This window comes from Acipenser ruthenus, chromosome 5 (genome assembly GCF_902713425.1).
Source record: "Acipenser ruthenus chromosome 5, fAciRut3.2 maternal haplotype, whole genome shotgun sequence".
In the NCBI taxonomy this organism is placed as follows: Eukaryota; Metazoa; Chordata; class Actinopteri; order Acipenseriformes; family Acipenseridae; genus Acipenser; species Acipenser ruthenus.
Genome location: NC_081193.1, coordinates 19,571,786 through 19,586,671, shown reverse-complemented (window position 1 = coordinate 19,586,671; position 14,886 = coordinate 19,571,786). Strand labels below are relative to the sequence as shown.

The following is a 14,886-nucleotide window of genomic DNA, read 5'->3' as shown; positions in this document are numbered from 1 at the left end:
GAAAATATATATATATATATATATATATATATATATATATATATATATATATATATATATATATATATATATATATATATATATATATATATATATATTGTGACAGACAAGTGGGGGAGACCAAAAACCGGAGATCCAGACAGGAGTTTCTCAAAGAATGGACTGTATGGTCCAGGTAAGTTTATTATTTACACAAAAAGAAACAAACAAAACAAAAAATAATATGCCTAGCCCTGTTCGGGCCTAACTGACTTTCTTCTTTGTCCCTCTCTACACAGTGAAATCAACAAACACCGCTCCACAAGGTCCAACACTTCCTGCGTTGCCGAGATGACCGTTCCAGACCTCCCAGATGTGAAGAAGGCAGGCTTTCTGGTTTCCCCACCAGAAATAGTGTTCAACAAAATAGTTTCTTTTTTAAAGTCTCTCACGTGTCTGTGTAGTTATTTTTATATTCAATCACAAAGTCACATGCCTTCAGGTTTACCTCTCACTCCCAGGTTCCCTATTTGGCTGGCTATATTAGTTTAACTTTCACACACTGTAGCAAATTAACATTGGCGATTTCATTCACCCGACAATTTAACTAAAAAAAACAAATTGCATAAACTGCAGCAGTCCTGAATCACATACCCCTTTCAAGCTTGCAACAGGCTGTGGTATTCCAGTTTTATTCCAAACAAATTGGAGTCTGGAGTCTGGAGTATGGAGTCTGGAGTCTGGAGTCTGGAGTCTGGAGTCTGTTCCCTGCAGCAACCTCCCACGAACTGCCCTGACTCTCTCAGCTTGCCTCCTTATATACCCAGGAGTCCCCGTCCATCCTGTCTCTGCCACGGAGGCTCCTGGGACATGTAGTTTTTTTTTTTTTTTTTTTTTTACTCTCGGACAGCCATTTTAAAAAGCGACAAAGTCTAGCTTCTTCACAATATATATATGAAAAATATAAGAATCATACTTTTCTACTATATATTAAAAGTATGTTTTTTTTCCATAAGGGAATAATAAGAAACAAAACAATAAAAAGGAAAACAGTAGCAATTTTAATGAACCATAGTTTATTGTTGCCCCTCAAAAGGGCACTAATACATTTAACATTTAACAATTATTTAAAGTAACTAAATATATATGATTTTTCATATGCCTTAGCTTGCATCTATCCTGCTGCGTTTGTTTGGAAATGTGGTCCTGATAGTAGTTTTGAACAGCAAAAGAAAGACTGAGAAACTATGTTAAAATTCCACGAGTTATTTCTAACATATCTTCTCTACAGTATATTCTACCTACCTTGTTAAAACATGCACCTTTTCTACAGTACCTAAAACGTCAAAATTCAAATACTAAAAAGGGTATATAACCATACATGCCTTGTTTTTTTTATCCATTTCTATAGATACAAACCCAGCTGTTGACATTGGCCTTTTGCAATTAGGATGCAAATGATCTGTGTTTCATCACTTCACCATTGATGGTCTAATAGCCTTCAGTTCGTTTTTATTAACACTGTACTAGACTATGAAATCAACATCATCGTAAAACCACCTGAGACCATTTTTAGTGTCTCTGTGAGTGTTTTCAATGTCAGCCATGCAAGGCACCCTAGACAGAAAGTAGGCATGTGGAAGAGCCTCAGACTTTGCTAAGGATTAGGCGAAGTGACAAAAAAAAAAGCTAATTATGCCCTTGATAAAAATGGTGAAGCTCTGAGAAAACCCCATGACTGAACGAGGATGAAAAGCAAAGGAGAATAAAGGACGAGGACATGACGAAAATCAGCTGGTTAACTAAAAGGCCTTTGGGATGAACTTTCTGAGTAAAAAAGAACGTAAACAGGAAGCCAATTGATGTATCACACCAATAACTGTAAATTGATAGAAGAAAAGTCTAGTATCTAACAGTGCAGCATTTTGGTATAAATACAGAAAGTGTTAGATCAAGCATTTAAATCACAGTACACACTGCGGCACACACAATTCCCAATTCACAGGTGGGTTTAAATGTTTTCTTATATTCAGAAACAGTTCCATTTACACATGTCGGTCATTATTGAAATGTATGCTTGGTTTGAGGGGCTGTAGGTTTTTAAATGGGAAAATGTTGAAGGGCTTGGAGTGTCTTGGTTTATTTTAAATGATTCAGTGCATTTGCTATATTTTTAAACCAAATTAGAAGTTTAAAAAATATCATGAAAACATACAGAAAAAAGGCCACCTATTTATTTTACGCTACTATGGCAAATTACACTCCTTTCTCATTAAGGTACAGTCATGATTTTGTACTTTCCTGATACATCAAGTGACAGATTCTTGCAACAGATGTTACAGAGAGTTTGTGCATCTACAGTATGTGAGCAATGTTTTTTGTTTTGTTTTTCTTAGTAGGAAATATACATCTTACCTTATGTTGTATATGTATTTAAGTTATTATTTGGCAATTTTATATATATATATATGTATTAAATACTAAAAAAATTCCATCATTTTTTTTTTTTTTTTTAAACTCCAAGCCCCAATTACTGTAACATCACCAGCCTAGACATCTTGGTTTTTAATATTTTCTGAACAGCAGTCTCATCCCCATTACCCAGAACAGCACATTTACATTGAAGACAACTGATGAAGTCAAATGCAGACTCTCAACAAGAACTGTAATTAACCCTCCACAGCACATATAGGGGACAAAGTCTTGTACAGATGAAGGGGTGGCCTGCTGACGCTGAGAAGGCTAACAAAGTGAAAAGCGACGTGAGTGGATGTTCATTTTGGTGACACCAATGAGCTTGAGTGGGGTGGAAAGGCTGAAGCCTGGCGTGAGGGGGAAGTCACAGAGTAGGTCTGACAGCTCGTCACGCTCCTCCAGCTCATAGGTGGCGTCGTTGAGCATCTTCCTGTGCAGGTGGCAGGTCTGCTCAATCTTCAGTTTATTGATGTCGCTACACAGGCGCATCAGCTGCCGAGCCAACTGCTGGTCTTGAAGCCGCATTTCAGTCTACAAAAAATAAACAATACATAAATCCATTACATGAATCCATATGCTGTATGTAATAGATATATGCATCAGCTTGCTTTCTAGACATTGAGGTTTGGAATAAGTATCATCCCTTATTTCACAACAGCCAATTGAACTGTAGATTACAAGATAAAACCTAGAAGAAACAAACACCAAGATTACATTTTTAATTATAGCAGGTCTGAGCTGTAAATTCACTGGCTCTGTTGACCTTTTCCCCTAACACAGCACACATAATGTGCCAAATCAACGCTATGATTTTTCCGTTTTTTTATTTGCTTTTACTCCTTTAAATAATTAGAAATATGTAAATCAATGTTATGATTTTCAATGTTTTTATTAATTTCCCCTGTCACATCTAAAAATGGATTGCTGGCAACACATTCTGGTTTGAAATACAGCATGCGTGACTGGATATTGAGAACTGGACAGGATACAGTATTTGCTGGATACCTGCAAATACTGTGTCTTATAAATGTATTACACTCCCTTCCCATTTCCCACCCGTCTAAACTATTAATGAAATCAGTGAATTTAATTCCTCTTTTTTACCAATTCTTTTCTGAGCCAGATTAGTGCTTCATCAATACTCCCAAAGCCCTTCAGGCTCCCTGTGCTCTGGCTCTCCTCCCTGACCACACTGCTGCTGAGGAGGTGTCGCTGAGACCGTCTGAAGGAGCCCACAGCCCCCTCACTGGCTCTCCACTCTTCTTTAGGAGCCTCATCCCCCAATGGTTTGAGGTCCTTGGAGCTGTGTGCTTCCACCTGAGCCCTCCACTCCAGATATGAAGGCCTTTTGGTCTCCAGCCTCAGCTTCTGGGTCAGGGCCTTGAGGCTCCTTAGGTGATCATCGTGTTGGGTTACCGGGCTGGCCTGTCCATGGTCAACTGATTCTTCAACTTCGATTTGGGGCACTGGTGCGGTACAAGACATTGTATCCTTAAGAGAAAATGAGGAAAGACTGATGGTTGATGTATACTTGATGTACACTGAACATATCAATTCCTGATTAACACATTTTAGCAAGAGAGAGAATCTGAGAGCTTTTGTGTTCAGAAGCACTTTGGCCTGCAAACACTTAATAAATCCACAGAAAGGATGGAGACTGGTGGTTACAGTGTTCTTCACAAAAAATATTTTCCTTGAGAAATATCTGGAAGATGACCCAAAGCAGATTAGACAGACAATATACTTTTCAGAAAAAAGTAAATATGCGCAGAACTCCACAGGACAAAATGAGTTAGATCAAGTAGTGATCAACTTGGCACTGCATTCCTCAGAATGACTTTAACAAAATGTTTCTTGGAAGATAATCCTCAGAGGAAGAGATTTAGATTAAGTAGATGGGTCATAATCCTCAGGGTGCTCCTAATTAGCAAGATTCAGTTGACATTTAGTCAAATTTGTTCCAATTAGGAGCTTAATCCAGAATATTGTACACCCCAACCCTTTTGTAATACTAGGATGGTTTGCATCTAAAACAAAACAAAACAGTTTAGTATGAATTGTACAGTACGTCATTACAGAAAAGCTAAGCAGTTACATTTAGAAGTCCCAATTCTTCATTGACAGACTGATTGCATTACTGTGATTAAAGTGGCTCAATGCAATCAAGCAGGTTTGAAACAGAGTGATTCACCCAGTCATTCTGTCATTGGATTTGAATGAATGCAAAATAGATTCTCAAATTAGTTCTGGTAAAAAATATGGCAGACGTAGTTATAGTTTGAACAAAGGTACTGTTTAGAGTCGATTTTTCTCCAGCCTCAGGTACAATCGTTGCTGTCCGCACCTCTCCAGTCTCAGGTACAGTCGTTGCTGTCTCCACCTATCCAGTCTCAGGTACAGTCGTTGCTGTCCCCACCTCTCCAGTCTCAGGTACAGTCGTTGCTGTCCCCACCTCTCCAGCCTCAGGTACAGTCGTTGCTGTCCCCGCCTCTCCAGTCCCAGGTACAGTCGTTGCTGTCCCCACCTCTCCAATCTCAGGTACAGTCGTTGCTGTCCCCACCTCTGCAGTCTCAGGTACAGCCGTTGCTGTCCCCACCTCTCCAGTCTCAAGTACAGTCGTTGCTGTCCCCACCTCTCCAGCCTCAGGTACAGTCGTTACTGTCCCCACCTCTCCAATCTCAGGTACAGTCGTTACTGTCCCCACCTCTCCAATCTCAGGTACAGCCGTTACTGTCCCCACCTCTCCAGTCTCAAGTACAGCCGTTGCTGTCCCCACCTCTCCAGCCTCAGGTACAGTCGTTGCTGTCTCCACCTCTCCAGCCTCAGGTACAGTCGTTGCTGTCCCCACCTCTCCAGCCTCAGGTACAGTCGTTGCTGTCCCCACCTCTCCAGTCTCAAGTACAGTCGTTGCTGTCCCCACCTCTCCAATCTCAGGTACAGTCGTTGCTGTCCCCACCTCTCCAGCCTCAGGTACAGTCGTTGCTGTCCCCACCTATCCAGTCTCAGGTACAGTCGTTGCTGTCCCCACCTATCCAGTCTCAGGTACAGTCGTTGCTGTCCCCACCTATCCAGTCTCAGGTACAGTCGTTGCTGTCCCCACCTCTCCAGTCTCAGGTACAGTCGTTACTGTCCCCACCTCTCCAGCCTCAGGTACAGTCGTTGCTGTCTCCACCTCTCCAATCTCAGGTACAGCCGTTGCTGTCCCCACCTCTCCAGCCTCAAGTACAGTCGTTGCTGTTCCCACCTATCCAGTCTCAGGTACAGTCGTTACTGTCCCCACCTCTCCAGTCTCAAGTACAGTCGTTGCTGTCCCCACCTATCCAGTCTCAGGTACAGTCGTTGCTGTCCCCACCTCTCCAGCCTCAGGTACAGTCGTTGCTGTCCCCACCTCTCCAATCTCAGGTACAGTCGTTGCTGTCTCCACCTCTCCAATCTCAGGTACAGTCGTTGCTGTCCCCACCTCTCCAGCCTCAGGTACAATCGTTGCTGTCCCCACCTCTCCAGCCTCAGTTACAGTCGTTGCTGTCCCCACCTCTCCAATCTCAGGTACAGTCGTTACTGTCCCCACCTCTCCAATCTCAGGTACAGCCGTTACTGTCCCCACCTCTCCAGTCTCAAGTACAGCCGTTGCTGTCCCCACCTATCCAGTCTCAGGTACAGTCGTTGCTGTCCCCACCTATCCAGTCTCAGGTACAGTCGTTGCTGTCCCCACCTATCCAGTCTCAGGTACAGTCGTTGCTGTCCCCACCTCTCCAGTCTCAGGTACAGTCGTTACTGTCCCCACCTCTCCAGCCTCAGGTACAGTCGTTGCTGTCTCCACCTCTCCAATCTCAGGTACAGCCGTTGCTGTCCCCACCTCTCCAGCCTCAAGTACAGTCGTTGCTGTCCCCACCTATCCAGTCTCAGGTACAGTCGTTACTGTCCCCACCTCTCCAGTCTCAAGTACAGTCGTTGCTGTCCCCACCTATCCAGTCTCAGGTACAGTCGTTGCTGTCCCCACCTCTCCAGCCTCAGGTACAGTCGTTGCTGTCCCCACCTCTCCAATCTCAGGTACAGTCGTTGCTGTCCCCACCTCTCCAGTCTCAAGTACAGTCGTTGCTGTCCCCACCTCTCCAGCCTCAGGTACAGTCGTTACTGTCCCCACCTCTCCAATCTCAGGTACAGTCGTTACTGTCCCCACCTCTCCAATCTCAGGTACAGCCGTTACTGTCCCCACCTCTCCAGTCTCAAGTACAGCCGTTGCTGTCCCCACCTCTCCAGCCTCAGGTACAGTCGTTGCTGTCTCCACCTCTCCAGCCTCAGGTACAGTCGTTGCTGTCCCCACCTCTCCAGCCTCAGGTACAGTCGTTGCTGTCCCCACCTCTCCAGTCTCAAGTACAGTCGTTGCTGTCCCCACCTCTCCAATCTCAGGTACAGTCGTTGCTGTCCCCACCTCTCCAGCCTCAGGTACAGTCGTTGCTGTCCCCACCTATCCAGTCTCAGGTACAGTCGTTGCTGTCCCCACCTATCCAGTCTCAGGTACAGTCGTTGCTGTCCCCACCTATCCAGTCTCAGGTACAGTCGTTGCTGTCCCCACCTCTCCAGTCTCAGGTACAGTCGTTACTGTCCCCACCTCTCCAGCCTCAGGTACAGTCGTTGCTGTCTCCACCTCTCCAATCTCAGGTACAGCCGTTGCTGTCCCCACCTCTCCAGCCTCAAGTACAGTCGTTGCTGTCCCCACCTATCCAGTCTCAGGTACAGTCGTTACTGTCCCCACCTCTCCAGTCTCAAGTACAGTCGTTGCTGTCCCCACCTATCCAGTCTCAGGTACAGTCGTTGCTGTCCCCACCTCTCCAGCCTCAGGTACAGTCGTTACTGTCCCCACCTCTCCAGCCTCAGTTACAGTCGTTGCTGTCCCCACCTCTCCAGCCTCAGTTACAGTCGTTACTGTCCCCACCTCTCCAGCCTCAGTTACAGTGGTTGCTGTCCCCACCTCTCCAGCCTCAGGTACAGCCGTTGCTGTCCCCACCTCTCCAGCCTCAGTTACAGTCGTTGCTGTCCCCACCTCTCCAGCCTCAGGTACAGTCGTTGCTGTCCCCACCTCTCCAGCCTCAGTTACAGTCGTTGCTGTCCCCACCTCTCCAGTCTCAAGTACAGTCGTTGCTGTCCCCACCTCTCCAGCCTCAGGTACAGTCGTTTCTGTCCCCACCTCTCCAATCTCAGGTACAGTCGTTGCTGTCCCCACCTCTCCAGCCTCAGGTACAGTCGTTGCTGTCCCCACCTCTCCAGCCTCAGGTACAGTCGTTGCTGTCTCCACCTCTCCAATCTCAGGTACAGTCGTTGCTGTCCCCACCTCTCCAGCCTCAGGTACAGTCGTTGCTGTCCCCACCTCTCCAGTCTCAGGTACAGTCGTTGCTGTCCCCACCTCTCCAGCCTCAGGTACAGCCGTTGCTGTCCCCACCTATCCAGTCTCAGGTACAGTCGTTGCTGTCCCCACCTATCCAGTCTCAGGTACAGTCGTTGCTGTCCCCACCTCTCCAGTCTCAGGTACAGTCGTTACTGTCCCCACCTCTCCAGCCTCAGGTACAGTCGTTGCTGTCTCCACCTCTCCAATCTCAGGTACAGCCGTTGCTGTCCCCACCTCTCCAGCCTCAAGTACAGTCGTTGCTGTCCCCACCTCTCCAGTCTCAAGTACAGTCGTTGCTGTCCCCACCTATCCAGTCTCAGGTACAGTCGTTGCTGTCCCCACCTCTCCAGCCTCAGGTACAGTCGTTACTGTCCCCACCTCTCCAGCCTCAGTTACAGTCGTTGCTGTCCCCACCTCTCCAGCCTCAGTTACAGTCGTTACTGTCCCCACCTCTCCAGCCTCAGTTACAGTCGTTGCTGTCCCCACCTCTCCAGCCTCAGGTACAGCCGTTGCTGTCCCCACCTCTCCAGCCTCAGTTACAGTCGTTGCTGTCCCCACCTCTCCAGCCTCAGGTACAGTCGTTGCTGTCCCCACCTCTCCAGCCTCAGTTACAGTCGTTGCTGTCCCCACCTCTCCAGTCTCAAGTACAGTCGTTGCTGTCCCCACCTCTCCAGCCTCAGGTACAGTCGTTTCTGTCCCCACCTCTCCAATCTCAGGTACAGTCGTTGCTGTCCCCACCTCTCCAGCCTCAGGTACAGTCGTTGCTGTCCCCACCTCTCCAGCCTCAGGTACAGTCGTTGCTGTCTCCACCTCTCCAATCTCAGGTACAGTCGTTGCTGTCCCCACCTCTCCAGCCTCAGGTACAGTCGTTGCTGTCCCCACCTCTCCAGTCTCAGGTACAGTCGTTGCTGTCCCCACCTCTCCAGCCTCAGGTACAGCCGTTGCTGTCCCGACCTCTCCAGCCTCAGTTACAGTCGTTGCTGTCCCCACCTCTCCAGCCTCAGGTACAGTCGTTGCTGTCCCCACCTCTCCAGCCTCAGTTACAGTCGTTGCTGTCTCCACCTCTCCAATCTCAGGTATAGTCGTTGCTGTCCCCACCTCTCCAGCCTCAGGTACAATCGTTGCTGTCCCCACCTCTCCAGCCTCAGTTACAGTCGTTGCTGTCCCCACCTCTCCAGCCTCAGGTACAGTCGTTGCTGTCCGCACCTCTCCAGCCTCAGGTACAGCCGTTGCTGTCCGCACCTCTCCAGCCTCAGGTACAGTCGTTGCTGTCCCCACCTCTCCAGTCTCAAGTACAGTCGTTGCTGTCCCCACCTCTCCAATCTCAGGTACAGTCGTGGCTGTCCCCACCTCTCCAGTCTCAGGTACAGCCGTTGCTGTCCCCACCTCTCCAGTCTCAAGTACAGTCGTTGCTGTCCCCACCTCTCCAGCCTCAGGTACAGTCGTTGCTGTCCCCACCTCTCCAGTCTCAGGTACAGTCGTTGCTGTCCCCACCTCTCCAGCCTCAGGTACAGTCGTTGCTGTCCCCACCTCTCCAGCCTCAGGTACAGTCGTTGCTGTCCCCACCTCTCCAGTCTCAAGTACAGTCGCTGCTGTCTTCACCTCTCCAGTCTCAGGTACAGTCGTTGCTGGCCCCACCTCTCCAGTCTCAAGTACAGTCGTTGCTGTCCCCACCTCTCCAATCTCAGGTACAGTCGTTGCTGTCCCCACCTCTCCAGTCTCAAGTACAGTCGTTGCTGTCCCCACCTCTCCAATCTCAGGTACAGTCGTTGCTGTCCCCACCTCTCCAGTCTCAGGTACAGTCGTTGCTGTCCCCACCTCTCCAGTCTCAAGTACAGTCGTTGCTGTCCCCACCTCTCCAGTCTCAGGTACAGTCGTTGCTGTCCCCACCTCTCCAGTCTCAGGTACAGCCGTTGCTGTCCCCACCTCTCCAGTCTCAAGTACAGTCGTTGCTGTCCCCACCTCTCCAATCTCAGGTACAGTCGTTGCTGTCCCCACCTCTCCAGTCTCAGGTACAGTCGTTGCTGTCCCCACCTCTCCAGTTTCAAGTACAGTCGTTGCTGTCCCCACCTCTCCAGCCTCAGGTACAGTCGTTACTGTCCCCACCTCTCCAGCCTCAGGTACAGTCGTTGCTGTCTCCACCTCTCCAGCCTCAGGTACAGTCGTTGCTGTCCCCACCTCTCCAGCCTCAGGTACAGTCGTTGCTGTCCCCACCTCTCCAGTCTCAGGTACAGTCGTTGCTGTCCCCACCTCTCCAGCCTCAGGTACAGTCGTTGCTGTCCCCACCTCTCCAGTCTCAGGTACAGTCGTTACTGTCCCCACCTCTCCAGTCTCAGGTACAGTCGTTGCTGTCCCCACCTCTCCAGCCTCAGGTACAGTCGTTGCTGTCCCCACCTCTCCAGCCTCAGTTACAGTCGTTGCTGTCTCCACCTCTCCAATCTCAGGTACAGTCGTTGCTGTCCCCACCTCTCCAGCCTCAGGTACAATCGTTGCTGTCCCCACCTCTCCAGCCTCAGTTACAGTCGTTGCTGTCCCCACCTCTCCAGCCTCAGGTACAGTCGTTGCTGTCCGCACCTCTCCAGCCTCAGGTACAGCCGTTGCTGTCCGCACCTCTCCAGCCTCAGGTACAGTCGTTGCTGTCCCCACCTCTCCAGTCTCAAGTACAGTCGTTGCTGTCCCCACCTCTCCAGCCTCAGGTACAGTCGTTGCTGTCCCCACCTCTCCAGCCTCAAGTACAGTCGTTGCTGTCCCCACCTCTCCAGCCTCAGGTACAGTCGTTACTGTCCCCACCTCTCCAGCCTCAGGTACAGTCGTTGCTGTCCCCACCTCTCCAGTCTCAGGTACAGTCGTTGCTGTCCCCACCTCTCCAGCCTCAGGTACAGTCGTTGCTGTCCCCACCTCTCCAGCCTCAGGTACAGTCGTTGCTGTCCCCACCTCTCCAGTCTGAAGTACAGTCGTTGCTGTCTCCACCTCTCCAGTCTCAGGTACAGTCGTTTCTGTCCCCACCTCTCCAATCTCAGGTACAGTCGTTGCTGTCCCCACCTCTCCAATCTCAGGTACAGTCGTTGCTGTCCCCACCTCTCCAGCCTCAGGTACAGTCGTTGCTGTCCCCAACTCTCCAGTCTCAAGTACAGTCGTTGCTGTCCCCACCTCTCCAATCTCAGGTACAGTCGTTGCTGTCCCCACCTCTCCAGTCTCAGGTACAGTCGTTGCTGTCCCCACCTCTCCAGTCTCAAGTACAGTCGTTGCTGTCCCCACCTCTCCAGTCTCAGGTACAGTCGTTGCTGTCCCCACCTCTCCAGTCTCAGGTACAGCCGTTGCTGTCCCCACCTCTCCAGTCTCAAGTACAGTCGTTGCTGTCCCCACCTCTCCAATCTCAGGTACAGTCGTTGCTGTCCCCACCTCCCCAGTCTCAGGTACAGTCGTTGCTGTCCCCACCTCTCCAGTTTCAAGTACAGTCGTTGCTGTCCCCACCTCTCCAGTCTCAAGTACAGTCGTTGCTGTCCCCACCTCTCCAGCCTCAGGTACAGTCGTTGCTGTCCCCACCTCTCCAGTCTCAAGTACAGTCGTTGCTGTCTCCACCTCTCCAGTCTCAGGTACAGTCGTTGCTGTCCCCACCTCTCCAGTCTCAAGTACAGTCGTTGCTGTCCCCACCTCTCCAGCCTCAGGTACAGTCGTTGCTGTCCCCACCTCTCCAGCCTCAGGTACAGTCGTTGCTGTCCCCACCTCTCCAGTCTCAAGTACAGCCGTTGCTGTCCCCACCTCTCCAGCCTCAGGTACAGTCGTTGCTGTCTCCACCTCTCCAGCCTCAGGTACAGTCGTTGCTGTCCCCACCTCTCCAGCCTCAGGTACAGTCGTTGCTGTCCCCACCTCTCCAGTCTCAAGTACAGTCGTTGCTGTCCCCACCTCTCCAATCTCAGGTACAGTCGTTGCTGTCCCCACCTCTCCAGTCTCAGGTACAGCCGTTGCTGTCCCCACCTCTCCAGTCTCAAGTACAGCCGTTGCTGTCCCCACCTCTCCAGTCTCAAGTACAGTCGTTGCTGTCCCCACCTCTCCAGTCTCAAGTACAGTCGTTGCTGTCCCCACCTCTCAAATCTCAGGTACAGTCGTTGCTGTCCCCACCTCTCCAGCCTCAGGTACAGTCGTTGCTGTCCCCACCTCTCCAGTCTCAAGTACAGTCGTTGCTGTCCCCACCTCTCCAATCTCAGGTACAGTCGTTGCTGTCCCCACCTCTCCAGTCTCAGGTACAGTCGTTGCTGTCCCCACCTCTCCAGTCTCAAGTACAGTCGTTGCTGTCCCCACCTCTCCAGTCTCAAGTACAGTCGTTGCTGTCTGCACCTCTCCAGTCTCAAGTACAGTCGTTGCTGTCCGCACCTTTCCAATCCCAGGTACAGCCGTTGCTGTCCCCACCTCTCCAGTCCCAGGTACAGCCGTTGCTGTCCCCACCTCTCCAATCTCAAGTACAGTCGTTGCTGTCCCCACCTCTCCAGCCTCAGGTACAGTTGTTGCTGTCCCCACCTCTCCAGTCCCAGGTACAGCTGTTGCTGTCCCCACCTCTCCAGTCCCAGGTACAGCCGTTGCTGTCCCCACCTCTCCAATCTCAAGTACAGTCGTTGCTGTCCCCACCTCTCCAGTCTCAGGTACAGCCGTTGCTGTCCCCACCTCTCCAGTCTCAAGTACAGTCGTTGCTGTCCGCACCTTTCCAATCTCAGGTACAGTCGTTGCTGTCCCCAGCTCTCCAGTCTCAGGTACAGTAGTTGCTGTCTCCACCTCTCCAATCTCAGGTACAGCCGTTGCTGTCCCCACCTCTCCAGTCTTGGGTACAGTCATTGCTGTCCACACCTCTCCAGTCTCAGGTACAGCCGTTGCTGTCCCCACCTCTCCAGTCTCGGTTACAGTCATTGCTGTCCACACCTCTCCAGTCTCAGGTACAGCCGTTGCTGTCCCCACCTCTCCAATCTCAGGTACAGCCATTGCTGTCCCCACCTCTCCAGCCTCAGGGGCAGGGATTAACATGTTTCACATTTGTTTTGGCTTAAATAAATCTGGCTTTTAAAAAAAACTTTACATACTTGGTGCATGTCTCTTTCTTCTGTGTTATTTAGTGCCTCAAGTTGTGCTTTCACCACTGCATTATGTGGCAGATGTAGTTGTTGATTTTCCAGGATGCCTTCTGCAAAACAATGGAAATTCAATGGCAAAAACCTTGTCAAAGTAATGTTAAGGTTTGGTTGCAAAAGTCCAGGTTAGGAAATTGCAAGTCAAGGTGGCCACAAAACCTTAACTGCACCCTTATGTATGTGTTTCCCGTCACACTTGACATTGGCAATGACATCACTAAGCACATGACAAATTCTCCCCGAAGACTGGCCATACGGACATAACACTGGGAAATCATAGTCCTTGTGATTGGTAACCTGTTCAGTAACTGCATTAGCAATCCCACAATGTTTGCTGTCAAGCTAATTCACCAATGTTAAAGTAAAACCAGAATACTCAACAGTATGTGTATGTTTGCACTGTGTTTAACCATTCTTCTTTCACACTTTACAGTTGACTTTACAGTTGACTATGAATGGTTGCTAACATACTGTTATGCTGGAAGCCAATTATGAAATGTTTAAACATAATTGCAAATTTTGTTGTTCGTTAAAGCACACATTGACAGCAAACGTGGGAATGCTAATGCAGTTACTGAACATGTTACCAATCACAAGGACTATGATTTCCCAGTGTTATGTCCGTATGGCCAGTCTTCGGGGAGAATTTGTCATGTGCTTAGTGATGTCATTGCCAATGTCATTGATGATGTCATATGTGATGTCAAGTGTGACAGGAAACATACACATAAGGGTGCAGAGTTAAGGTTGAGTGGCCACCTTAACTTGCAATTTCCTAACCTTTTGGACATTTGCAACCAAACCTTAACGTTACTTTAATGATGTTTTTGCCATTGAATATATATATATATATATATATATATATATATATATTAGAGGTCGGCACGGATAGAAAATCCAAAAAATGATTAAAAAACATAATCACCTGTATTGAGTTATATTTTGTGTTCGAGACCTTGTTTTTGTTTAACTGTTTTATTTTGCTCTGTGAGCAGTTGTTTTGTTCCAATATTTTATTTATCTTTGTGTTGAAAATAAAACGGTGCCGCAAAAGTGCTTTGCACCCGAATACCTTGCAGTGTCTGTCTGTTCCTGCTTCTGGTCTGATGTCACCCTCAGTCATCCCTGTCACAGTGCATATCGTACACAAACATTTAGTCCCTCTGTAGACCTGTGTAGCCTTTTTAAGTATTGGAAACATCGAAATAATAATAATAATAACAATAACAATACTACTACTACTAATAATACTACTACTACTACTAATAATAATAATAATAATAATAACAACGTCTCAGTTTTAATACAGTTATTAATGTTACATGCGCTTCATGTGATTCTTTGTATTTATTGGCCATATTCCGCTGTTGTTGTTGTTTAAAAATAGCATCCAGCAAAGCAGCATTGTGTGGAATTTCTTTACTAAAGCAGGAGAAATTGGAATTTGCAAACTGCCAAGAAAATATTTCATTCAAAAAGGAAGAAGCACTAGCTCACTTACTTAAAAATGTGCTCCACAAATGTTTTTTTATTTAACCCAAAACAAAATAGGTAAACGTTTCATAAGTGTGTGAGTAATGTTTTTTCTCATTCTGATTTAATTTTGTACTTGCACCTTACGCATTTTGGAGCGCGTATGCTTTTTTTTTTGGTTAATCTACTTCATAAAATAAAAAAAATGTTTACGGTTAGTTTTCTGGGATACACCACTCACAACACTGCATTTACTTATTTGTTTTTAAATAAAGGCTACTTATTTTATCTTTCTGGTAAGAAACTATATCTGTAGAATAACTGTAGAAAAAGCATTCCGTATTGCAAGCCACACGGTTAATTATTATTGATGGATCACAGTTATCACTGACATAAACCCAACAGGATGTTTTGTTGTTTTCTTTCCGATTTAGTTCCTGAGAAAAATAGTGG

General features: G+C 48.1%; 1 protein-coding gene across 2 annotated transcripts in view; it reads right to left on the bottom strand.

Moving 5' to 3' along the window:
* Positions 1 to 855: 855 nt before the first annotated feature.
* LOC117402591 (protein FAM167A-like) overlaps positions 856 to 14,886 on the bottom strand; it is a 30,658-nt gene continuing 16,627 nt past the window's right edge. Inside the window, exons 3-5 of one of the 2 annotated variants that reach the window (XM_034003907.3) lie at positions 12,913 to 13,013; positions 3,559 to 3,945; positions 856 to 2,985 (exon numbers count right to left, since the gene is read on the bottom strand). In XM_034003907.3, the coding sequence (XP_033859798.1) occupies positions 2,722 to 2,985; positions 3,559 to 3,945; positions 12,913 to 12,921 (660 nt within the window). In that variant the 5' untranslated portion in view covers positions 12,922 to 13,013 and the 3' untranslated portion in view covers positions 856 to 2,721. The remainder of the gene's footprint in view (positions 2,986 to 3,558; positions 3,946 to 12,912; positions 13,014 to 14,886) is intronic. The other variant, XM_034003909.3, reaches the window with a different exon arrangement.